This window comes from Micromys minutus (assembly GCF_963924665.1).
Source record: "Micromys minutus genome assembly, chromosome: 17".
NCBI lineage: Eukaryota > Metazoa > Chordata > Mammalia > Rodentia > Muridae > Micromys > Micromys minutus.
This window is the reverse complement of record NC_137952.1, coordinates 39,191,835-39,218,398: the sequence shown is the minus strand read 5'-3', so window position 1 is coordinate 39,218,398 and position 26,564 is coordinate 39,191,835. Positions and strand designations below refer to the sequence as shown.

The window sequence follows — 26,564 nt, the reverse complement described above, 5'->3', positions numbered from 1 at the left end:
GATGCCCTCTTCTGGCCTGCAGGCATACAGGCACACAGAATGCTGTATACATAAATAAATGAATCTTTTAAAACAAGATATTTAAAAACAAATAAAGAGTTTTTGTGACTGTAACAATTCGTGAGATTCAAAGTTTAATGTTTTATATATAAATAGTGCTTATGTTACTCAGATAAAATAATGGAAATCATTTACTCTTCTTATTCCTCTGGCAAATTATGGATACACCTTTTTCTGTTATAGGAGTTATGTCATTTTCCTGAACTTTTATTTTCAGCTTTGTAATTAAGATGATTCTGAAATATTTTAAACCACAGGAGGCCCTGACGTGGTAAAGTCTTTCACATAGTTTGAAGTTGATAAATCTTTGGGCCTTTTTTCAAAAGATAACCCTGGTCGTTCAGTGATCCAATGAAGTTTTCAAAATCAGCAATCTAAAAGCAAACATTAAGAGTCAGTGCATTCAGTAATATGCCAGATAAGACTTTCACATCAATCTCCAAGCTGACATATACCCAACAAGCTTCCCAGGCAAACAAACAAAACTGTGCGCTTCGTAGAGTACTTGATTAAATAAAGAAACCTTTGTCTTAAGTAAAAGCTCAACTTAGATTAGCTCTTAAAATTGCATGCTCTTACATCTAAACTACCTGCCACATTTAAAGTACAATTACACCGGTTTCCACTAGACCTCCAGAGCAGGAGCAGCACGGATCATGTTGATTCACCACACGAGAAACCAGAGCCATCACCGTGAGTAGCCACAGGACTCTCCAGAATAGACAGAGCCCAAGTCCCTCGACCGAAATGCCAAAACCTTTGAGAAGAGGTAACAAAATCTTAAAACTAAAAGGCAATTTTGTTCTCAGGAATGGATATGCTTGCCTTTACTCCTAGCACTTAGGAGACAGGCAGACAGATCTCTAGTTCAAGGCCGGCCTGGTCTGCAGAGTTCAGGACAGCCAGGGCTGTACATAGAGAAAATGGTAGAAAACAAAACAAAACAGAAAAACAGCAGTTTTGTTGTATGACTAAGAGCCCTCTGACACTGACTTCAGTTTTAGGTCATCATACCTGAATGTTTAGTTCTTTAGCAATCTGACGAAGTTGATGAAATTGAAATATGTTGTTATAAGTTCTTTCAGCAATGCTGTTGAGAGCAGAAATAAATCTTTTTGCTGTTGACCTGTTGCTCATCCCAGAGCCATGCTGGGATCGCTCAAAGTCCAGGTTTCCAAATTCATCTGAGTAAGTTCCTAGCATGCTTAAAGATGGAGAAGAAAGGATTACCCAACTATCTCATGTGGTACGGCTATAGAAATTTTTTGGGGCTGTATTTCCAATTCATAATAGAAGCCTGGGAGTAGCTACGAGACCTAGCTACTTTGAAATTCATTATTATATAGATTGACATAAAAGTATTCTGTACACAATTACTGATTTTTTTAAAGAACAAAACCACAACCAAAAACTTTTGCCAAGAGTAGCAGTAAATGCCTGTGATCTCAGCACTCAGGAGCTAATGCATAAGAACCCCCTGAGTTTAGAGACAGCCTGAAATACATTAACCAGTACCAGGCCAGCGAGGAATATGGGAGGGATCCAATCTCAAAACACCAAAACAAATCTGTAAACATGAAATGCAAAAAAATGTAGAGCTGAAAAGCAGTATTATAATACCATTCTGAACACAGTATTTTAGGCTTTCCTAGATAAAGACCTGCTAATATTTCCTACCACAGCATCTGCAAAGAAAAGATGTTCAAAAGTCAGGGGGGCTGGAGAAATGGCTCCTGGTTTAGATCACAGACTGCTCTTGCAGAGGACTGGGGTTTAAGAGCACCGAGTGGCAGCACAAGGCACCTCCAACTCCATTCTCTATTCTGGCCTCTTGAGGGCACTGTGCAGCTGCACAAAGTTATGTGCAGGAGAAATACTCACCCAGAGAAATCTTAAAACAAACACTCTTGAAAGGAACCCAGCTCATGCTGACTTGCAGAGGTGACAGTCAGACACTAACCTCACTTCTGTTCTATTTTTACAGAATCACCGAGAACAGGAAATAGGCATTTAACAGTGAGTTTTGACTCGAGTCTGCAACACCCATCACAGCTCTACAGATCTACTGTAATCCAGCTCAACTGCTGATTCCCAGCTGTACAATGGGACATAAAATCCCATAGGCAGTTTAACAGGCAAAGTGTTTCTCAGGAATTAGCAAATATGTATTGGTCACCCATTAGGACATGCAGGGCAGTGAAGAGAACAGATTTTAGCCCTGTCCTTAAGATCTTGATAGTACTAGCCCTGTCCTTAAGGAGTCCTTAAGTATGACCTTGATAGCCATGATCTGTACCTTACATAGATGAGAAACTGTAAGACAGAAATGTGACATATAAAGGAAGACAGGAGCACATGACAGAAGAGGGAGTTACCCATCTCCTGTACAGTGCACATCATTCACTACCTCCACGCTTAGTCCACCTGAACTATGCAATAAATTCATGTTCCTTTATTGCTGGAAATGCTCTGAGTTACTGACAGATGGTGACCATATTTATTTACCACTGGCATCCTCCCAGCCACCCTATGCCTGGGGAATTATAATTATTCCATTTTACAGATGAAGACTTGCTTTGGCAAGTAAGGATGGATGACTTCCAAATGTTACACCACTAATGACTGACACCTGGGATTTTAATCCATGCTATGTGGAGAGCTTTTGGGGCTGCTTGGTAGGAATTTGACATTGGGCCCCGACAGGGAAGTAAGCTCAGGCAGGAATCTGATTTTAGGCTAGAACAAAGAAGTAGGCTTCAGGCAAGGAATGTGACTTTGGGTTAGGACGGGGAATCTTTGCCATTCGGATAAGCCCCTAGAAACTGATCACAGGACTGTTTATTGTTTCGCTCATTCTTTGACTATTTGTGTTTATTGTCTGGCTTGTTCCCTTAATCTAGAACTGACCTTATTACTTAAATGTAATTAAAATAGTATAAAAGCAGACTAGCAAAAAATAAACCTGCCTCAGCCTCAGAACCAGCTGGGGTCATGCTACAATGTTGTCTAATTGTCTTTTTTTTTTTTTTTAACCTCACTCCTGAGCTGGAGAACCTGTTGACTGACTAAACTGACTTGGTCAATGCTACCTTGCTTCCATTTGAAAAAAAAAATTGTAAAATATCTGACATACTTCCCAAAGTGGAAAATCTCAGGAGGTAGCTCTATTCTTTCTACAATTATTTTCAAGTTTGTAAGCATTAGTTAGTAAACATAAACTATTTACGAAATAAAAACATTTACTTTTCAAAAAAAGTACAAGTATGTACTATGCTAACCCGGATGAACTATGTCATGGTTTAGATTTTTGCTGCTCAGGCTTCTGCTTCCCAGTTACAAATGTAATTTTACAGGTATAACACATTAACCATGGTTTCAATGAGGCAGAAGAGATAGGAACTGCAAAAAGGCAAACATTTTTGAGTAATGAAGGACATTTAATACCATGTGCCAGTCAGGATTCTGGCCCTAGAAGACACTGTTAAAGGAGCTGAGGTCCTTGTTCTCATAGACTGAGAAAGCTGTGTTTATCTGGTAACTTTAACAGATCTGAATGTGGTGTGTTTAGCTGGCTCTCCATCTCTGAAAATGCCAGATAATCCTCGCCACTTAGAATAAAACTATACTCTTTGCTTGTTGCTGACATACTGAATTAAAGAGAAAATTCTCCTGCAGACTTCCTATAAAGGCAGGAAACAAGCTGCAGGTGTTGCTCAAGCCTTTGGGGGCAGCAGGGAGCCCTTCTACCCACAAGTGTGCCGGACCAGGGGGAGCATAAGCAGAGTGAGGTGATGTCTCCCTACTGGAAAAGGGAGAAAATGATCGTCAGCTGCACCCCCTACTGATTAGGGGGACAGCAATGACTGCTGGACCTGAAACTTCTCAGTTTGTGGTCTGAGTCAGAGGAGGCTCTGTGCAGTCTCACTTTCACAGGGCCAAATCTGGCACAGACAGTAGTGTCCACTAACATGCACTACACTAGCACGGCAGAACACTGTAACTGTGTGTACAGTGCCCCAACACAAGTACAGAAGTCGGAGAGCAACTCTGTGGAGTTAGTTCTCTCCTTCCACATTTACTTTGTTTCTAGGAATCAAATCATGTGATTTGTATGCCAGGTACTTTTACTGCACTGAGCCACCTTGTAACCCCTGTGGTAAAACCTGCCACAGCAGCCTCATGCTGGACTGTAAAACCCTTGTTCTTCAACTGTATAAAACTGTTATTCAGGAGCAGAGAGGAACTAGCACAGAGCCCTGAGTCTGACATGAAGCAAATTCATATCTATGCATCCGCCTTTGAAGAAACAGACATTACCTAACGAAAACACCAAACGGAAGAAAGGACAGAGAGAAAGAGAGGAGAGAGAGAAAAAGGAGAAGGGGAGGGAAGGAAGGAGTAAGGATTGGGGAGGTAAGAAAGAAAAAGAGAAAGGGAAAATACAGATTCCTACAAAAATTAAGTAAGGACAACAAGATGGCTGAGCAGGTAAAGAAAGGTCTTTGTCAAGACTGACATTAGTTCAATCCCTGGGACCCACAGAGGAAGGAAAGAACTGACCTGCAGAAGTTGTCCTCAGATGACCACACGTGTAGACGCACTAACCCCCATGTAGAAACATTAGTGCCAATCTTACCTATGCTTCATAACTTCAATTATATCTTCAGCATCTTCTTTAGTTGCTTCCTCTCTCAATTCTAACCTCGCTCGTGCCTGGGAAAGAAAACAGCTGTTTTAAATAAAAGACAAGCACTTCACCATCTGTGCAGATGCTTGGACCAAGGACTAGGCACTGACTATGATTAAAACACATTGTATGCAAGCAGGCAGTTCTCAAGGAATAAAAAAAGTTTTTAAAAGTTAGAAAAATGTACAAATGGCTTAAAGTATAGCCAAAATTTGTTTTTACCTACGAATATTTTTTGAGTGCTCATTTCAGGAGGTTTGGTTATGAAAATGTGTTTTCCCTTGCCTTTTACTATCAGGAAATCAGTTAATATGAACTGAAATAACAAAGGACTCAACCATATCTTAGGATCAAAAGGCCCTTAACGTCCGACACAGCTAACCTGGTGCTCAGAGCACTGTGCCAAACAATACTGCTCTTAGAAAGGCTGCCTACGCCTACAGATCTGTCACATAAGCAAACAGTCCAGACACGAGGCAGATTCCACGTTCCCATATGCTCAAACTGGAAGCCCAGGATTCTAGGTAACCTCACCACTTTTCAGACACTTTAGAAATCTACAGTGCCATTAAAAAAAAAAAAAAAAAAAGTTGCTTGGTTTAACTAGAAAGAAATCTGTAGCTTCGATATGTTACAAAAGTGACTAAATCTTCTAAAATACTTTTATTCATCCACTTTTGGTGTCTCCTAGAAGGATGATAGTGAAGAAAACCGATCAAAGGAGAAATCATAATGTCATACAAACACACACCCCCTAAACCTCCCTTACAGTGCTGGAGACTGAACTTAGGGCCTTGCACACACTGAGCGAGCACTCAAGACCACCAAAGTACATCACATCTTTTTCTCTTTTTCTGTGAGACAGGTCTCACACAAAGTCAGCATCCTTAGTAACTGAGCTTATAGGTTTGTATCATCAGGCTGAGCTTCTCCCCTCTTCCTCCAGCCACAAAAAGCATGAATGCAGAAAATGCAGACCTCTGTCAGACGGATCAAAGATTCCAGCTGCCGAGTGGTGATGGGTGAGCTGCCCATGCGCTGGCTCTGCTTGCGGAGCTCCAGGTAGAAATCCTGAAGTGCCTGAGCAGCTTCTGTGGATAACTTTGGGTGGACATACTGCCGTGCATAACCAATGTACTTCCTCAACAGCTGATGTGGGATCGGATCTATCTTTTCTCCAGGAGCCACCTAAGGTAGGATGAAAAATAATGGCTTCAAATAAACCAAGCACTGTGGTTGTAGCTCTGATCACCTTAGATCAGTGCTTCTCAACCTTACTAATGCCATGACCCTTTAACACAGTTCTTTATGTTGGAGTGACCCCTTTCCCCATAAATTTATTTTACTGTTACTTCATAACTCTAAGTTTGCTATTGTTAGACACTGTAATGTAAATATCTGAAATGCAGGCTATCTAATATGTGACTCCCAAAGGAGATGCAACCCCTTAGATAATTCCTAGGTATGCTGTAAACGTCTAGGCACAAGAAGAAAGGCAAATTTGGAGGGGCGGGGGGATGCTAAATGCTGAGGTTTAAATCCAGAGTGGTGTATGTGATAAACACATTACTAAGACATGCTTGTAGCCCCATCACACACTGAACTTGCACACTTAAGTAGAATGAAACTATTTAAGAAAGATGTATACCTTTAGTCTTTCTGATAACGGCCTCTCAGAAAGCACTTCAAGTACAGAAGTATTGGAGTCCTGACTGAGCACACGAGAGACTGTGGCACTGCTAACCACGCTCTGCTTCCCAGCTCTTATAGCGATCACATGTTCGGAAAGCAAGTGGTCCTGCTGCTCATTTGGCGTATCCAACAAGATAAAGACCAAATCGAATCTGGACAATAGCGCACTCCCCATCCTGGAAAGCAGGAAAAAAGCAATATCTGGAATTAGCATTTTAAACAGTTTCCGATTTTTGATGGTTATAAACAATGCAATACACTTCATAAAAGCAATGGAGGGGGAGGAGGGCGGGACTGGGGGGTAAGGGGATAACATCTGAAATGTAAATACAGAGAATATCCAATAAAAAAAGAATCTCAGTGCATTTCAAGTGTATTTAAGCATACATATATATAAAGATTGACTTATTTAAAATCAATGCAATACACTCTACAAGCGTGTCTATAGAGGTGCTGACTACAGTGAGGGTTTCCTAAGCAAGGGGCTGGAACACACAGAATGCACACAATACAAGGTGGTATTCCACACACTGAGCATGTGTAGATTCTTTCCCACGCCCTTAAACACCGACAACTGATCTAAAACCTCAGCCAGCTCCATGTAGGCTATTAGGGCCCCCTCACTGTCTTCAGGACTTAAGCACATTTCTGTGCATTACTGGAGACCTCTGACTTCTGAGAGCCATCCACCGATGCGCTCGATTATCCTTTCCACTGACTCACATACACATTTGAAGAGACTTACTTTAAATTCTCAGACACTGTTCTGGCTTTGTTGTAGTGTCCCCCGACTGGATTAGCGGCAGCAACAATGGAAGTCCTTGCAGGGAGGCTGCAGACCACACCGGCCTTAGCAAGGCTAATGCTCTGCTGCTCCATGGCTTCTAACAAGGCTTGATGCTGATTCCCCATTTTATCAAATTCATCTATTCCACAAATGCCTAAAACACAGTAGAAAAGCAGACAAAAACCACATTTCTCTGGTCAGGTTCCAATTTTGTAAGAAGTTACCATATTACGATTCTTTCCATTTGATTCCAAAATTTAAAATAATCAAATGTCAACGAGAACTTACACAAAGATATCCAAGCCTTAAATGAATTAAAACTTAGCCAGTTAGGTAAGATACAAACACCTAAGAAGTGTATTCCCCAAACGTCTAGGTAGTGGGAAAGGCAGATGGACCTCTTGAGTTTGAGGCCAGCTAGCACTCCACAAAAACCCTGCCCCCAGAGGGAAAAAGAAAAGAAAGGAGGGTTGTGTGGCAGCTTTCTCAAGGTGCTCCTTGAGCTGACCTCAGGCAGCTGCATGTGTGCACCATGATGTGGGTGGACGAGCACACACTGCCCTCACTCAGAACACTCAAACACAGCTCAGCTACAGGAGGCACCGAGACACACGTGGGGACAACATACAGAGCCACCGCTATGGCCACCAAATCCTTGCCAGCTAAGCACACAGGAGAAATAACTGCTCATTAGCTTGTTTACATTTCAAGACCTATAGGTCTATCACACCCTTGAGGCTAATCCTAGCGCTCGCTCGGAGACCCCAGTTACCCACAGAGCTGTTTCCTTTGTCACCTCTGCAGCTGTACTCCTTCCGCTGCAGTCACTGGAGTCACTGAAAGCCTTTCCTCCAGATCTACCTCTCATTTGGCAGGATCAGTTTTGTGTATTGATCAATTTTGTTTGTGTAGCCCTGGCTGTCCTGGACCAGCTCTGTAGAGCAGACCACGTGCTGGGATTAAAGGCTGACACCACCGCCGGGCAATCCATGTTTTATCTAGTAGCCTCATCTCATTTTATTTCATGAAATTCGTGTACTCATTAAACATTTCATGGACAATTCTCATTTTTTGCTTAGATTTCAGTTTTGCTCAGACAGGAAACTTCAACTGCGTTTTTTTAAAGATTTATTTTTATTTTGTGTGTATGAGTGTTTTGCCTGTATGTATATTTATGGATGATGTGTGACTAGTGGGTACCGAGTCTCAGACCTCCTGGGCCTGCAGTTAAGAGATAGTTTACGTTACCATGTGGGTGCTGGGAATTGAACTTGAGTCATTTGAAAGACCAGTGTTCTTAACTGCTAAGCCATCTCTTCAGCACCTGACCCATGGTCATAAGGCACAAACGTCAAACAACTACAACAATCCTCAACTCTTTTGCCTGTCTGAATACAAATATAAAATTTAACACAAACTTTTTCTGGTCATTGCAACAGATGCTAAAGGAAAATATTATTTTTTAAATTAATCCTATTTATTTTACTTTGTATGCATAGAACTGGAGTTGCAAACAGTTGTGAGCTGCTATGTGGATGCTGGGAACTGAACCCAGGAAGAGCTGAGCCATCTCTCCAGCCTCTGAAAATACTATTTTTTTAAGCTTTATATTTTTCCCTCATAGTCTTTGTAAAGATTCTAGCAAGACCCTGTTGTTTGTTTCTAGAATTCAGTCTGCTGATCTTTCCTTTGTATCTTCATTATACTTGTAAAATCCCTTCCTACTTAACAGTGCTGCTTAACCTTGTAATGTTTAGTTTGTTTTATATGTGAGACATGGTGCTGACTTAACATTTCACATCTTAAATTCCATTAGCTGCTTGTATAAGTAAACCCTCTAACCACCTCCAAGTTCCAATGACTGGCCGTTTGACAGTAAGTTTCCTTACCCTTATTGCCTCTACCTGACATCTTAGCAGAAGCACTGCTGCTTCTGGTAAACACCAGATGGAAGTTGGGTCAGTGGATGTTTGCTGATTACTATTTGCACACCAGTGCTATGTTTTAGGCATGCACAACAGCACCAAAAAGTAACATTTTCTTGCCTCTGTGAAGCTTACATGACATGTGGCCCACAAGAGTCAGACTATTGAAAACTCGGCGATACCTGCTGTGAAAAGAAAAGTAGCCAAGTAAAGGAAAACAGACTCTGTTCTGCCATAGGCGGCTGAGATGAAGTTAAATACAGTGGACCTATTTCAAGTCGCAGCTCCAAACTCATGGGGCAATCCTTCCAGAACAAAGGACAGCACCCATCTTCTTTCCTGTTTCAAGATAACTAGAACTATTTTGAGCTAAGTCGCACTAATGCTCTCAATGAGCACTTACTGTACACATACCACTGGGCAGTAGGGACGGGAGTCCACAGGGTAGTCCAATCTGACTCCATACAGACTTACCATAACGGTCACAAGTTAACAGGGTTATGAGGTTGGACCTGTAGAAGCTATCCATATTTTATCTGATTATTTGATTTTGACATATTTGTTATAAGATTCTGAAAGTTAACAGAAGTTTCAACTGTATAGTAGAAATAAAAATGACAGTACTGTATTTTCAATTATTATTTGACACTCATTGTCAATTCACTGGTTGGGACAGTGCTGTTGAGATGACTCTCAAACTAAAGGTAAATTCATTGAAGTGAAGGGATTGATCCAGAGGTGATGGCATGTGCCTTTAATTCCAGCACTTAGGTGGTAGAGGCAGGAGGATGCTTCCTGAGGCAATCTGACTATACAGCAAGACAATGGTTTCAAGAAGAAAAGGTGGTAAGTCCCAGAATCACTATTAGCCCCTTTGGTCTCTCACCTTGGTCACCAAGTACCAGGGCACCAGCTTCCAAAGCAAAATCTCCTGAGGAACTGTCTTTTGAAAGAGTTACAGTCAGACCAGAGCTGGTGGTGGTATTTCCACAAACATAGACTCCACGTGGTGCAACGTTGCATACTGCCTATTTAAAACAAAGGTTTAAAAATCATTCGGAGTGGGAAAGAAAGCTTGGGGGATAAAGTCTTTGCCGTGCAGCATGAGAACCCGAGTTTGGATCCCCAGCCCTTGTAAAAGCTGGCACAGCAGTGTAGCATTTGTAAGTTCATAATCCCAGCACTTCAGGACTGGAAACAGGCAGATCCTGAGGACTTGCTGGCCAGACGGTTTGCCGTAAACAGTAAGTTCCAAAGTTTAGTGAGAGGTCCCCTCTCACACAATAAGGTGCAGAGTTGGAGGAAGAGATCTGACATCATGACTGCCTCCATACAGTCACACACACACACACACACACACACACACACACACACACAGCAATAAAGAAGAATCACTGACCATCACAGTCAAAGGCTCAATCCCTGAACCTACATCCCATTTCTTTTGCTAAGTCTTTTTAAGTTTTGATGTGTATTTTTGTGTGTGTGTATCACAAATGTGCTGATGCCCATAAAAGCCAGAAGAGGGCACTGGATCTCCTGGAGCTAGAATTACAGTGATTCTGAGCCACCTGACTTGGGTACTGGGAACTAAATTCGGGACCTCTAGGAGAACAGCCAATGCTCTTAACTGCTGAGCCACTTTTATTCCCTGAGACAGGGTCTCCTCAAACTCATTATGTAGTACAGAGGATGACCTTGAGGTGCTGGTTTTACAGGAGGATACCACCATAGCAGTCATTCTGTGTGTGTGCCAGGCAAGCATTCTACCCACTGAGCCATGAAATCTGCCCTGTCAGTCTCTTCTGAGGATCCTGACAATGCTGATACTGGGGTGGTTTCCTAAGTGGTCAAAAGAAAGTAGGAATGTAAATGCTAAGTGGTGTGTGTGTGTGTGTGTGTGTGTGTGTGTGTGTGTGTGTGTGTAGTCAGTGGCTGTCTCCCTCTCTCACTCTCCACTTCACTGCTGTGAGACAACTGCTCACTGACCCATAGCTTTCCCCCTGTCAGCCTGGCTGGGCTCCTAGGTTCTTGAGCTGACGCAGCAGCACTGGGGTCACGGCCTGTGCAGCCGTGCCAGCTATTCACATGGCGCTGCTCGCACCCACCAATCCCCAGCCTAACCCAGACTTTTAAAAGCGTTCTTTCCTCTGCCATCGTGTGTGCTACGCCTGACACAACCTCTTGCCGTGTCGTCCCTCAAGACTTTCAGAATCAAGTGATTCCTGGCCAAGAAACAAAAGCAAAATCGTCCTATTCCTCAGTGGATTCGGATGAAAACTGGTAACAAAATCAGGTACAACTCTAAGAGAAGACACTGGAGGAGAAGGAAGCTGAGGAGTCACACAGGGCAGGACTGAGGGCTTACGCTGATCTGTGGTCATCGATCAGTCCTACCAGATGGATTTTAACATTTTAACCTGAAGACTTGTCTGTGTCTAAATTAGGATGTTTGTCCAGTAATAAAATTATGAACCTTCAAAAAAAAAGACTCTTAAAAGCATCATTCTATGTTTAAAACAAAATTAACAATGTCATTTCTTGGTATTAAAATTTTTCTCAGGACCAGTAAGTATATTCTGGAACCATTTACTTACCAAGCGAAACTTCCAAATTAAAAAAGAAAAAAAAAGTGCCAAAATAAAGATGTTTCACATTGAAAATAAGACGTATAAATAAAATATTAGACTATGTACAATCAGTTACTGTGAAAGTGAAAGCAGGCTTCCACATGTATAACACTAATTCAAAAGTTATACACGCACAGAAGAAAGGTTAACAACTCAGAACCCCAGGTGCACCTTTTCCTGCACTATCTAGCTAACCATTTCCTCTTTAAAAATATATTTATTCATTTATTTCTGTGAGTGTTTTGCATGCATGTATTAAGTTCAGCACATGTGTGCGGTGCCCATGGAGGCCAGAAGAGGGCATCAAATCCACAGAAACTAGAAACATGGATAGTTGTGATCTGCTATGTGGATGCCAGAACCTCATCCAAGTTCTTAAACGAGTCATCTCTCCAGCCTCTGCTTTCACATTTATTATAAACTTTGTCTCACAACTAGGCAACCCTGCCTCAGATATCAGGCTGTTCCAGGGGCTCAGAACAGATAAAGCAGGCTTTTCTGGACAAAGACACCCAAACATGGATGCAATGTTTTAAAGGAAATAAATGACTGGTTTAATGTTCAGCCAAGGGGAATAAAGAAGACACATGGGAAGGAAGGATGGGGTGATGCTAATGTAACGGGAATATTACAGCAATCCCGTCTGCACATCAGGACCACCTTTGGGGAACTACATATACACAATTACTAGCTTCAGGCTGCCTGTACCATTTTCATAGTTTCAAACATAACTGCGAGACACAACCAGAGTGCTCAACTGCTGGATGACGATTTATCAGCTGCAGGACTGACTGCAACTCAACAAAGCGCCAGGGAGTCCTTAAGAAGGACACTGCATCAAACCTACTAGGTATACTCTGAGAAAACCACAAGCTTTCCAACAAATAGCACCTTCTAGGGCCATTATGAACCTAAGAGGGAAACAGCAGCAGGTCCTGGCTGGCAGAGACAGAACCTTCTTCGGTGGCTAAAGACTGGTCAGAGAAGCTGCTTTGCTTTGGATTCAGAGAAACAGTGGAGATGTATTACCGATGGATCCTATACCTCTCTACTCTGAGGAGCTGTAAGAAGCCTATGTACTTGTATGGACAGAACTTATGGCCCATCTTTACTTCCTTCACTATCGGTCACTGTTGTACTCACAGCACAATAGACTAGCATTACTAGGTGTGACAATGGGAAAATTGTGTTCCATCATAGTTAATACCTCCACAGACCAAGATGCCTATGTAGTCTATGTGGCAGGAGGCTAACTTGATGTGAAAATATGGCCAGATACGTAGTATGTATTATTCACAGACACCAGTACCTCTATATCCCTAGACAAACTAGATCCTCTACAACCCAAACATGTCATGCTTTGAGAAATGTCAATTATATAAGCAAAAGGCAAAATACCAAATAACTGATTTTCTACCTGCAGCATCTGACTCTTCCCCAAGCCTGGATCTCCAACAATCAGGACATGTGGGTCTCCTCGAATGGGAATCCTGTTTTTGTCATCTGCGTACTTCTGGCTACCACCAAAGAGCGCTAACGTCAGGCCTGCTTTAACGAGCTCAAGAGTGGAAGGAGAACAGAAAGAGAAATGTAAAGATGACCAGCATGAGACACTCCTCATGTCTACAGCACTGGTTAAAGGAGATTATCCCCTCTACAGTGCTGATAGAGCCCAAGACTTAGTGCCTAATTAGTCAGGTGCTCAGCCCGGAACTACACCACCAGTCAGGAAACTTTTTAACATAACCGAATTTTACTGTCTTACAATAAAGTTGAGAACCAAAGCTAAGCGTGTCTGCAATCCCAACACTCGAGATACAGACACAGGAAGATTATGGGGTTCAATGTTATCTGAGCAAACAAAGGAAAAACTAGTCTTAAAAAGAAAACAAAAAAGCTTGTCTAGAAACAACCTGCTACAACCCAAATAATTAAAAACAAAGACTGGAAGTATTTAAATCAATGGGATCTTAGAAATTGCTAAAAACAACTTTGTAAAACAACACTCCACTGCCAAGTGACAAACACCAAACACCTACGGGTGCTTACTTAGTGTCTAGTCACTGTGAAAGGCATCCACTCCCTCCCAGTAACTGTCGACAGTCTCAGGGATATTATTTACCTTCCTCATAAACTTACAAATCTGTGGTCCTCAACCTTCCTAATGCTGTGATCTTTAATCCAGTTGCTCATGCTGCTGTGTCCCCACCAAAAAATGATTTCAGTGTACAGCACTTCACAACTGTAATTTTACTACTGTTGTGAATTGTAACCCACAGGTTAAAACTGCTGTTATAGAGAATGATGATTCTTATTAAAATATTAACGACCGGTAAGAATCACTAAAGTATCAATATTGACAATAATGTACTTTTTGAATGAAACTGAAGTAATATACTTACTTCATGACCAAAAATGACAGGACAAAGTGAGCTGAAAAACAGAAACAACTTTTAAATTCTAACTTAAACTATATAGGTTCATTGGAAGAACTACTTTATATCCTTTTAGTATCAAAGAGAAGGCAAAGTTTTATCTCCTCAACCCCATCATTTTTATTTTTAAAGTAAACTTTTTAAAGTCTTATTTAATCTAAAATGGGAAGAATGCCTTAAAAGCCTTTCCAAGGAGTGTGTGCAAACCGCCTTGAAGTAACTCAGTACACAGCGGACCGACTGAACCGCACTTAGAGTGCACTATCGTCAGGTCCTCTGCACTCTCAGTTGTGTGTTCTGTTTGAACAGACATCTTGAGAGCTGTGTAGTGAAGTGCTGACCGGAGAACACTGACACATGAACTCGGCACAAATACTTATATTCAGAGGTGGTGTAAAATGTCATTCCTTCTCAGTTCAATTCCGGAGTCACATTAAGAATGTGAATGTAGAGAAATAAATCTCCAAGGGCTGGGGAGATGGCTCAGCCTGCAGCGCACGAGCCGTGAACGCACAGGGACCTCAGACTCCCAGCACCCATGTGAAAAGCCAGGTACAGTGGTCAGGTATGTGGTGAACTGTAATTGTAGCACAGGGAAGGGGAGACAGAAGGATCCCTGGCGCTCGCTGCCCAGCCCCTAGTCAACCTGTGCTCCAGCTTCACTGAGAGACAGACTCACACCAAAGGGCTGCTAAAAGGCGATTTTACGTACAACCGGTAAGGACACAGGTGTCATGGCTGCTCCTTGGGCACCTGCTCAGACGACAGACAATCCCTACGTAGCTTACATACGCTGACTCTCACACATCACAGCACTAGCTGTCACAGAGCAAGTCAGGATGCCTGTCTGGAGGGGAAGTCTTGAGAGTTTAAGAACAAGAACTCAAGTAACTCAAAACTTTCCTCAGTTGGCAAACTGATATACTTCATGCAGGAAGACAAAGTCTCAATTCTGGAGCCCAAAGCCTTGGAAAAAGGGACCAATTTCTTGACAGACGCATCTCAAGCCTCCTTTCTTTATCACTCCTAAAATTCAGTCTCCTGATTTTCCTCATTGTTTCATAATTAACCCCAAACCGTCAGGATGCCAAAGCATTCTATATTATGACAAACCTGTGAGAGGCGGTCTTCATTTACACTAGGAACCTAACCCTTGTTCTAAAAGGCGTTAGAATAAATACCTGTGTATGGTATAAATTGCCATGTGCATAGTTTTGTTGCTGCGACTCACTGTCGCCAGCTAGAAACTCCTGTAAACTCACTGAAGGTGGTTCTGTTCTATACAGCTTTACTCATGGACACCAGATGTCATATAACAGAATTTCATATAATGTGTTAAGAATTACTCTTTTTTTTAATTTAACCATTCATAAATACAAACCTTCACAGGTCTAAAACAAAAGACAGCAAGCTGGGTTTGGCTTATGGACTTGTCTGCCAACCATCTGTCTAGATTTTCTGACTGGTAACAAGGGCAAGCTGACATGCATATCCCTAACAAAGCTCCAGGCAACTCAGCACGTACTTGACAATGAGCTTAAGCAGGTTCTCTTCAGCCTGGATCTCTTGGATGGCGTACAGGTCTTTAAGGGAGAACTCCATCAGGGTCCCATGCTTGCGACCATCCTCTGTACTCTGTGCCTTTTGTCCTTTGCTGTTGCTAACAGAGTTTGCTTCAATGTACAAAAGGAACATGCACTTATCATTCTTATTTCGAGAACCTGTAAATTCAAAAAGAACCTGTAAATTGACGAGGCCTCGAGACTAAGCTCAAACTGTGACTATCCTTCTACCTCAGCTCCTGGGAGCGGAATTCCAAGCATGAGCCACCAAACACTTCATCATACATAAGGAACAAGGAATTTCCTAAATTATTTGAGATGCAGAAGTATCTTACACAGAGAAGCTAACACATCACTGTTGAGAGACAGCTGTTGAGAAAGCTAGAACATACCTTCTTCAGTATTTGAGACTTTGACAATTCCAGTGACAGTCACTGTATCTCCTGGGACACAACTATCTACGAGATCATGAACAAGTTCACACTCTATCGTCCGAGGGATCCGACCAGCTTCTCTCTGTGCATCAGACATCAGCTCCTGGATTCTAAGGCACCCCAAAGGCTTCAGTTAGAATATATCTTACATATAGTTGTCTCTTCAACTCAGGATCTGTATAATGCTGTTCTGAATGAAGGCAGATTGGTTTTTAAGTTCAATTAATATTAATAATATATTAATTATACTAATGAATATAATATTAATATAACAATATTTTTAAAAATGTTTCCAACTCATAATGGCAGAACAAATGTGTGTTCATTCGCCCAGCACCTCTCAAAACTCACTCTGAAAACATCAAATAGGAAAGTAGTGGCAGGGAAAGCAAAATGAAGCCCACAATGCACAGACAAAATTCACAAGCAATTTCCTTAATGACTAAGATGCACACATATTTTACACAGAGAAAAAAGCTAACACATCACTATTGAAAGACAGCCGTTGAGAAAGGACATAGAGAAGGGCAACCCAGGTTCTCGGCAGTCTCAAGAGGCTCTCAAAACTGGGTGGGGGTGCAGGAGGATGGGGATGGGATGGCTGGCAGCAGTGGATAGTACAGAAATAAGTATTTAGAATGTCTTTGGAGTGGGCAGTTCGGTAGGGAAAGAATAAAATCTACCATCAGGCAGTGGGAGTACTGTCCTTTAGAAATGGACAAATCCCCTCTGAGAGAAGAGCTAAAATGTCCACCAGGCTATCTCAACTCCAGAATAGAGCTGCCTCATTCCAGCATTTGAGAAGCCCAAACCAATTCAAGAACAATCAGTATAACCAGAACTCACTGTCTTGCTCAGGAAGGCCTGCGGAGGAGAACCTCCAACTCACAGAGACGATCCTACCTCTCCAAACTTCTCACCCCATGTTTGAAACGGCAATAATTTAAGCAAAGAAAATAAAAAACAGAAAATCTGTCAGCATGTCATAAAAAATACAATAAAGTAAAAAGTGTCCCAAGACTAGAACAGAGGGAGGAAAAGCATGAAATGAGCAAACGAAAGTCACCACAGTGAGTCAGGTAGTGTGCGTCTCACCATGGTGAGTTGGAAGTGCGCATCTCTGACCCCGGTGCTCAGCGGCTAGGGAAGAGTGGTGCACGGTTACACAAGGCTACAGTCACTATCTCAATAAACAACAAAGCACACAACTCTAGAAGTGACAGAACAAAAAGCCACTTTAACTTAGAAAGCATGCAGAAAAATGAAAGGCGAAGGCAAACCGAAGGCAATGGGTAATCTAGGGGATACGTCTGTCTGGAAGGCCAAAGAGAAAACAGCAGACAGTATACAGACATCTCAAGACAGCTCCGGGACTGAGAGTGTAGAGACCATGAGGATAACTGAATATTTCCTCACCACTTCATGACTGCACAATTAAAGACATTATAAGGTAGGGGCAGAAGCGTCCAGCACCTTAAAATGAACGAGTGTCAAGAATATCATTGGGCCTCTCACCAAGAGCAGGAAAAATTACACAGACCCAACTCGAGAACTCTAAGTCTTCTTTTTATTATTATTATTAAAGAATGGCTTATGACATATGATCAAGAAAACCTAGAACTACTGGATAAAAAAATATATAAATGATGGGGCTGGAGAGAGGCCTCAATGGTTAAAAGCACTCACTGCTCTACCAGAGGACCCAAGTTTGGATCCCAGCACTCCTGAGCTGCCTGTAACTACAGCTCCAGGGGGTCCGATGCTGTTCTTCTGCCCTTAAATTCCCCTCTTCTGACCTCCATGGGCACTGACTCAGCATACATTCACATAGACATCTACACACAAATAAACCTTCTTTTAAAAAATACAAAAATAGGGCTGGAGAGATGGCTCAGTGGTTAAGAGCACTGACTGCTCTTCCAGAGGTCCTGAGTTCAAATCCCAGCAATCACATGGTGGCTCACAACCATCTGTAATGAGATCTGATGCCCTCTTCTGGTGTGTCTGAAGACAGCTACAGTGTACTCATATATAATAAATAAATAAATCTTTTAAAAAAATACAAAAATGCCTGACTTTTAAAACAAATAAATCAAACAAGCCAACAATAAATGGTATAACATGCTGAACAGAAAACAAAGGCATGTTATCAAATAGCCCACTTCCACAGGGTCCTTTATCTAAAAGGACCACTCTTATCACAGTCCGTCATGGAATGTGCAACGAGTCACATTATTTAGATAGAAGATGAGCCCCTTCTCAGCAGCAATGGGAGGTAATAAGGATCCAGTTGTCAGTTTCAAAGAAGCAATTACCAGTTTAAAGCAGACCCATCAGTAATCACTGCCATCATAGAGGTACTCGGCAGAGTGAGAGCGTCTCCTTTAAGTCTGAGTGCTTACTTGATCAGCTGCCAGTCCATTGTCACTGTGAGAGGAGAGCTGCGCAGCGGGGCAAATGACCTCCCTCGACACGCAGGCACAGGACACTGCAACAGACGTCACTTACACTCAGCTTCTGGGGAGCCATGATCACACCAAGAAAACTCAGTCATAATCTCGCCCACTCCTTGCTGTCCTTGGTCCTCTGAAGCTGAGCCCTCTCTCCCTCTGAATTTCCTTTGCTGTGAGTAGCCAAAGCTCCACACTATGAGTACATATCATGTACTCAATGCTTGCTGTCCCAGGCAGCCTCCCAGTTCTTGGCTCCTTGACTGTACCACCACCTCCAGGCCATATGCTTTGACCCAATCTCCCACTTTTGAAAAGCCTTTAACGAAGGATCTTCACTAACCCTCAGTTCTCCTCTGGCCCCTTATGTGTTTGAATGCTTGGCCAGAGAGTGGCACAATTAGGAGGTACAGCCTTGTTGGAAGAAGTTTGTCACTGTGGAGGTGGGCTTTGAGGTCTCCAATGCTCAAGATATGCCCAGTGTGGCTCCAGCTTCCTTCTGCTACGTATAGATCAAGATGCAGAACTCCTAGCAGCTTCTCTAGCACCATGTCTGCCTGCATGGAAGCTCTGAAACTGTAAGTTAGTCCAAACTAAATGTTCTCAATTTATCAGAGTTGCCATGGCTGTGGTGTCTTTTCACAGCAATAAACCTTAACTAAGACGCACACACCCTTGTACTGTTTGTGTGGTACAGTCACGTGAGCTTTGTCACTTTGTGTGTGTGTGTGCGTGTGTGTGCGTGTGTGCGTGTGTGTGTGTGTGTTTGAAAAGCCAAAAACAACCCCTAAAAAAGGCAGGATACCTCACTCAACCAGATCTGTTTTGTAATGGCAACTCCATAGAGACACAAAGGAAGAATCACCCAGGTAAGGGTTCTCTAGCCTTCTAAGCCAGCCAATCACAAAACATAATGAAGTCTGGTGGTTTTTAGCTCTATGTGTATGGCCATTTGCTCTGTAACAACTCTGTTCAAAAGCACTGGTAAAGTTTTCTGTAAACTGACATGCCTTTTTAGTAAAGAAGACAGAAAGATACAGTCAACTAAAGAACATAATACCTTTGTAGGAAGATTGTATTTTCCATCTGGAAGAGGAAAACTCTGAATCTCTCCACATGCAGCACATTGAAAAGCCATTTTGGTGCAAAGAGGCTTTATGTTACTGACTCGAACCACAGTTCCCCTTATAGAGATGTATTTTCCATAGCAAGTTGCTCGGATGTTCTTAAGGTGTGTTAAGGGTTCATAGTTGTACACTCTAAAAATAAAAAAAGAATATATCTCCCCATAAACTTACAATGTACAGAGAGTTATATTTCTACAAGTTCCTTTTAGGCACAGGTATAGAATTCATCCCTCTGTATACCAGAAACCTCACCGATTAAATTTTATTAAAAATGAAAAAGGTTAAATCCCGTATCTTGCTGTCTAGGAAAGAGGTAGGAGAACTTCTCTTTAAAGAAAGGAAGTGTGGTGGTGGATACTTGGGAGTAATAGGCAGGCAGATCTCTGAGGTTGAGGCCAGGTTGGTCTACAGAGCAAGTGCCAAGACAGCCAGTTCTACAGAGAAACTTAGTCTCAAAAACCAAAAATAAAAAGAATATTCCAAAAGGAAAAAGTTATGGGTTTCTAATTTTTGAACTCAGAAATTCACCTGTCTGTGCTTCATAGGTGCTGAGACTAAGGGTGTGCACTGTTACAAAATATCTTCTATAAATTTTGAAGGAGAAAAATGAAACTCAAAAGTATTTAAAAAACTGAATATACTACAAAGATAAACTGGAGAATATTTATTCTCTGTGTCAATGTAAATCTAAGAATTTAACAAAGTACACCTCACGAATTATTACATCTACATAGCAGTCTTGACAAGTTCAAAACCAATCATCACAAGTTTTCAGGTCAGGAAGTCAGAAAAATGAGTATGAAATGTTGATTGTATGATGTCTTTGAATAATCCCCAGCAGACCGATTCGATGATGGCATCAAATCAGCAAAAACATTGGTTTCCTTGTAAATATAAACTGATGTTCTCAATCTGGCTTTGTTCTGTTGTTGGCATTTACTGTTCTCTGTGTGCATCAGGGCATGCATGTGGAGGTCAGAGGACAACTTGGAGGAGCTGGCTCTCGTCCCACTATATGGGTTCTGGAGACTGAGCCCAGGTCATCAGGCTCAATGGCAGCTCCTCTCATCCACGGAGCTATCGCAGAAACCCAAGGTTCTTGTTCTTGAACACTTCCTACTACTCTAAATAATGTGAGCAAAAAAGAATACACTGAATATAGTTCACAAAGGAAGAGATACAAATGATCAAAAGATACTTAGAAAGATTTTGATGTCATTAGACAAAAGGGAAAGCAAGTTAAAACTGTACTGAGATTTCATCTCAGTCAGAATGACTGTCTGTCAGGATTCCTTATATACTGCTGATGGGTATGTGAACGGTCATCAATAGAGATCCCAATTATCAAAGGACTCAGCTATAGCACTACTGAGTATACCTGACGGAATCTGAGTGTGCACACCAGTAACTTGTACACTTCTATTTGTTGCATACTATTCACAACAGCCAAGACAAGGAATGAGCCTAGGGGTCTGTAACAGGTAAGGGACATAATAGAACTTTATTAAATTGCACATAAGAATAAAATTATCACACTCACATGAAAATGTATAGAACCGGATATCATTTCATTAAGCAAAATATGTGAGACAGAAATATACACACTGCATGCTTGCTCACATATATGAAATTTAGATTCATAGACACACAAAGGACATGAACGCAGAAAATCTTGAGCTGGGGAGCAAGTCTCAAGTGAAATAAAAGAGAAAAAACAAGAGAGGGTAATGGAATCTCTGTGCTAAGAAGAGATGCGGGGACTGTTTGAGGGGAGGAAGGGCTCCACCCAAACAATGAGAGGGAAATAAGAAAAGCCAGTGGGGATGTGAGAAAAATGAAAACAAAGTAATATTTTATATACATATAGAGATTTCACAATAAACCCACTTGTATGTACAATAATCAAAAGGTTATTGAGAAAAAAAATAGCAAAACATTTCTCACCTTGCGTAAATATGCGGCACATTTACCATTGTTTCTCCACCGTTAGACAATCCCTCTTGAGCCTGTAATTCAGCTGCATGCCTTTCAAGGTCCTTAGTTAACACCTTAGTCGAAAATTGAAAATATTCTCTTTAAACAAAATTCTCATAGAACCCAAAGTTTATGTACAACCCAGAAAGAAAGGAATAGTACCCTGATAGTCATCTAAAAGACTGATATTTGATTATGACTATTTATTTTGCACATTGTTTTACTTGGGATTTTCTTATACCTGTACCAGAAAACTTCAGCATCCCCACTTACTTACTACTTTTGTCCCAAATAAACTTTGCAGTAAAAAAACCTTACAGTCAGTGCTGGGGAGATGGCTCAGCAGCTAAGAACACTTGCTGCTCTTGTAAAGAACCAAGGACCAGTTCCCAGCATGATGACTCAAAAGCCATCCCTCAGTCTGGTTCTAGAGGAACTAATGCCCTTTTCTAACCTCTTTGAGCACTAGTCACACACAACATATTACATACACATGAGCGAAACACTCACACACATAAAATAACAGCCCTCTAAGCCATTACACACAGGGTTTCACTAAAAAAAATTCTGTAAGGTGTATCTCAGCCTGAGTCAGAGCAGGAAGGACGGAAAGGAATAGTGCATGTTAGAGTAGAGAGATGGTGTGGTTGCTAACGAGAGAAATAATGGACTGGATAAGTCTTTAGACAAGAAGCAAGAGCATCAGTGCAGGGTTTCTAGCAGTACACATAACTGTGTTATCATGTTTGCTGCACCTGGATAGCCTGACTTCCCTGCCGTGTCCAGATTCTACACAGCCCTTTAAGACCTATCAGAGGCCCACATCTTCCTCTGGCCTTCTCCATTTTGCCCCAGTCTCTGAAGCAGCCAAGATACCCTGGGATCTGCTTCCCTTCATCCTGAAGCACTTATGTGGGAGCTTTCACACACTGTGTCCTCTGTCCCTGAGAACAACTGATACATGCACAGAACATACTTTCCCTTCCAGTTTACATGAGATTCTCGGGGAAATAGTGATTTTCCCAATGCCAAAGAAACTACACCTGAGGTAAGTCCTTTTGCTCCAAGTTCCTAACTCCATGCCTGTTTTATATTTCCTATGAAATCAGATGCATCCTCAAAAAGGAAGGATACTTCCGTATCTGTAATGAAACTAATCCAGGTAAATTGTACATAGACTGAACTTGCTACCTCTTAAGGGAAGACTGCAATCCTTAAATTCTAACCAACACCTGTTAGCAAAGGCTAAGCACCTTTCAATAAGTACGAGCACTATGACTCTCCTTTTAAAACCGTGGCCAAATCTACCTGGTGTATCGCCAGGCCCATACACGCCAGTGTCTTCTCAGGGGTGTCTCTTAGCGCGCTTTCTATATCTGGTATCAAGCTTGTTATCTCATCGTCTTTTGTCAGTTCTTTAAAATCCACCAAAATGCTTCCCTTCCTTTCTATTTCATCCTACAAAAGATTAAAATCAACACGTAACAATTTTGAGTCAATCACCATCAGCACACATGTCAGGACGCATGTAACAGGCACACAGTAATAATTCTAGGTTTTATTACATGCTGCAATGTTGTGGGGATGTTTACGCACACAGCTAACAAACTTTTGGAGCTGGTGTTGAACACACCTCGCCAACCACAATGTTCATGCTCCTCAAATACTCTGTCCAGTTAGCTGTCACAGAAAGGCGGGCTGCACTTACCTTATCATAGAAGTCGATATGCCTGGTGAAAAATTTCTCAAATGCTTGAACCTTCTCAGCAAAAGGTGAGCTATTACTGTAAACTAATCCAACAAATTTAGCATTAGCACCAAGAATCACAGATGGAAGCATTTTATGTTGCTGAGACAAATCCCCAGAAATCCCATAAATTTTCCTTCTGACTTACTGCATATTGTGACTGCATTTGGATAAATACTAGTATGAACACTTGAGATTCTAAAAAACAAAGCAAAACAAAAACCTAATGTCTGAATAACCTAAAATATATATAAAAGTGCAAATATCTGAGAAACTCTGAGTCTTAGACTCCTCAAAGGGTGTAATATCTTATCCAATTATAAGAAATGTAGAGTCATATGCATTAAGGAAGCTAAAGACAATCACTATCTTTGTAGAGTAAATTCTACTAAGTCATTTATTTCCAAAAATCTGGAGACAGGCCAAAGCTTAACTGTAATCTCGAAATTATAAGATAATTTTTAATACTTTTACAAAGTTGTATACTATCTTTAAACTTCTCTCCCATAGAAATAGTCTAATATGTATCTGAAAAAAGGGACCTTCTATGAACACACCTATCAAATTAATAGGGAATGAAAGGACTTCATTCAGAGTGAACACTGAGTCTGTCAGAAGACAGGATCACAGACTACAAGCACTACAGAATACTGGAGACGGAAAACCCACAGCAACAAGTAAAAAGCAAGAACAAAACCACCTCTCCTAAGAGATAAGATCAACATGTAGATACCGTAAGAAGACGAAAAACCAACATCTCCACACTTTACAAACACCCAGTACCATCTAATTCTTGGTAAGAAGCCTATCACTCCATTTCCTGCTGTCTGATGGCTGTCTTTGCCCAAGTTCCTATCCAGTTGTTAGGTTCAGCCAATTGGAGAAACTGGAAGGTGGCAAGAAACTACTCTTGTTTTCATTCTTTTTTATTTCGTTTTAAGTGTGTGCACATGCGCACGCGCGCACACACACACACACACACACACACACACACACGCATAAGGTGGGGGGAGTATGAATATGCCATGCAGATAGGTATCTGCAGAGGTCAAAAAGGGTTTCAGAGTGAGCTCCCTTGTGGGACCAAGCTCAGGCTCTCTAGAACAGCAAGCATGCTTAACTTCTGAGCCATTTCTCCAGCCCCTTGTTCCAAGGCATCTCTGCTACTGCACAGGTTAGCCATCCTCAGTTACTGGGGTCAATCAGCTTCATAGGATGCCTTTTAAAGTGGTAAAGCACAGCTCTGGGAGGCACCCGGCACTGAAAGCGACGCCACTACTGTGCCTCCACCTTTGAGCTTCCAACTCCTGGTAACCTTGGCCTTTCTCTATTGGCTTTCCCTCAGTCACAGAACTCGGACTGCTGTGCTGAGTCTTCCATATACATATCCAATCCTCTGTATTACATCTTGTGAAACAGTCACCCATTCCTGTTTTCGTGATACATTATGTAGTAATAAGGTTCCAAACAAATGTTTGGAAGAGCGAAAGGCATATAGCAGAAAGTCAAGAGAACCATGGAAACATGACTTGTAATATCTCTTTAACGCTACCTTCAGAGAAGTAAAGCTTCCAGCCCTTATATGGTATAAACTGATCCAGGGTTGACTGCTGACGCAAAGGTTGGGAGGCTTGTTCTGAAAAAGAGAATATCATGTTAGTAAAAAAAAAACATTGGTCCCCCCCCCCAACCAGTTTCTCCTTTTACAAGAACTATAAATATTAACTGTCCTGCTATCTACTAGGCATGATTAGTAGGCACATGGCACTTATATTAGTTGATTTTTTTTTCTCTTTCATTTTACATTGTGTTGTCTGTGCCCACTTGTGGGCCCACACATGCACATGTGGAGACAGTTCTCTCCTTCCACTATGTGGGTTCCAGGGACCTGAGAGTCCTCAGGCTTGGCAGCGGACCCCCTTGCCGACTCAGCCATCTACTGGTCCTAAAATTCTTTCTTTCCTGAGAGGAAACAAATTGAGCCCTGACTGCACTTACCAGAAGCATGCTTTCCTGCAGCTTTACTCAGGTCAGCTCTCTGGTCTCTTTCTCTCCACCTTCCCAAGTTCCCACCACCTCTTCCTCGTTTCCAGCTCTGGAATCTTCCTCGTCCAAAACCCCTGCCTCTATATGCACCACTCATGTCTTCTGAGAGGCACCAGCACTCCTAAACACGTATTAACACTGTAAAAAGGGGGAAATTACTGTACCCCATTTAAGACTACCACTTAAGCTTGCAACGTTCCGTGCTACAGTATAAACCTTATGTGTTGTGTACTTAATTCTTTTAAACTCCATCTCGATTAAGGGACATCATAGACGTTTATTCAGCACCAGTTTTCAACAAACCATCAAGAGAGAAATCAAGCGAACTTGAACCTGTTTGCAGTGTGAGACTACTATTTAGCAGTATTGGCTGAACATAATCCTCGCCAAAATGATACAAGGGAAACATCATAGCTTCGCTGTAGTATTTTCTGTTGGCAAGCTGTCCGAAAACTGTTCCTAAAGAAAATAATCCCACTTAAAAATTCCTATCCAACAGATACAAGCTACTGATAGATTCATACACTGTGGTTCAATTCATTAGGAGAGCCTGTTCTAAGATTAAGAGGATTTATTTACTAAGAGGTCCACAAGTGTGCGCACTAATAAAAATTAAGGTTGCTTGTGATAGCCCTTTGGACACGTCTTCAGGATGGGACATTCCATCGCAACACTACGTTCCACATCGATCCAACAGGATAACACACTGAGAAGGGTGACAATTCCAACTTCTACACAGGAAAGCAGCCTGAGAAAAGCCACCCGCAATCCCTGACTTCATTCACGCCGCGTCTTTTTCGAGTCCTACTTTCAGGAGTCCCCGAGCCTCCCAGCCCGCCCCAGAGCCGTAAGCGATACGCACACCCACGCAGGGTTACACGGACATTCTGCCTCCGGAGTTGCCCGGTGCCCGCGTCACTGCGCACCGGAACGCGAGACGCAGGGCGGGGAAGGCCGAGCACAACACAAGGTAGACTCCGACTTCCCTCCAAGTTCTTTTTTTGGCGC

The 26,564-nt window shown here is 41.9% G+C and overlaps 1 protein-coding gene across 3 annotated transcripts; it reads right to left on the bottom strand.

Annotated features, from left to right (window-relative positions):
- Positions 1-173: 173 nt before the first annotated feature.
- Positions 174-26,554, bottom strand: MCM8 (minichromosome maintenance 8 homologous recombination repair factor). 3 transcript variants are annotated; one of them, XR_013975387.1, is made up of 20 exons: positions 26,419-26,554; positions 25,509-25,677; positions 25,063-25,146; positions 23,472-23,554; positions 23,072-23,221; positions 21,734-21,837; positions 19,723-19,921; positions 18,615-18,700; positions 16,171-16,322; positions 15,742-15,937; positions 14,184-14,214; positions 13,199-13,339; positions 10,038-10,179; positions 7,185-7,380; positions 6,396-6,615; positions 5,726-5,935; positions 4,697-4,773; positions 1,075-1,264; positions 692-817; positions 382-434 (listed from the first exon to the last, which is right to left on the bottom strand). XR_013975387.1 is itself a non-coding variant. In XM_080931277.1 (19 exons), exons 2-19 carry the CDS (start codon positions 25,651-25,653, stop codon positions 749-751), a joined length of 2,475 nt encoding a protein of 824 aa, XP_080787403.1. In that variant the 5' UTR covers positions 25,654-25,677; positions 26,419-26,554; the 3' UTR covers positions 174-748. The 3 variants fall into 3 exon arrangements, 2 of the variants coding, with proteins under 2 accessions (XP_080787403.1, XP_080787402.1); XM_080931277.1 differs by having other exon boundaries at positions 174-817; XM_080931276.1 differs by lacking the exon at positions 692-817 and having other exon boundaries at positions 174-434.
- Between the last annotated feature and the right edge of the window lie 10 nt (positions 26,555-26,564).

What these genes read in the sequence shown, in the direction of transcription:
- MCM8 (XM_080931276.1), bottom strand. Translation starts at nt 25,653, where the DNA reads ATGAGTGGTGCATATAGAGGCAGGGGTTTTGGACGAGGAAGATTCCAG. An exon ending in AATACAATCTTCCTACAAAG is followed by an intron (nt 18,701 to 19,722) that starts GTATTATGTTCT and finishes CGTCTGTTGCAG; the next exon opens with TGTCCTGTGCCTGCGTGTCG. An exon ending in CTAAAGAACTAAACATTCAG is followed by an intron (nt 435 to 1,074) that starts GTATGATGACCT and finishes GTTTGCTTTTAG; the next exon opens with ATTGCTGATTTTGAAAACTT.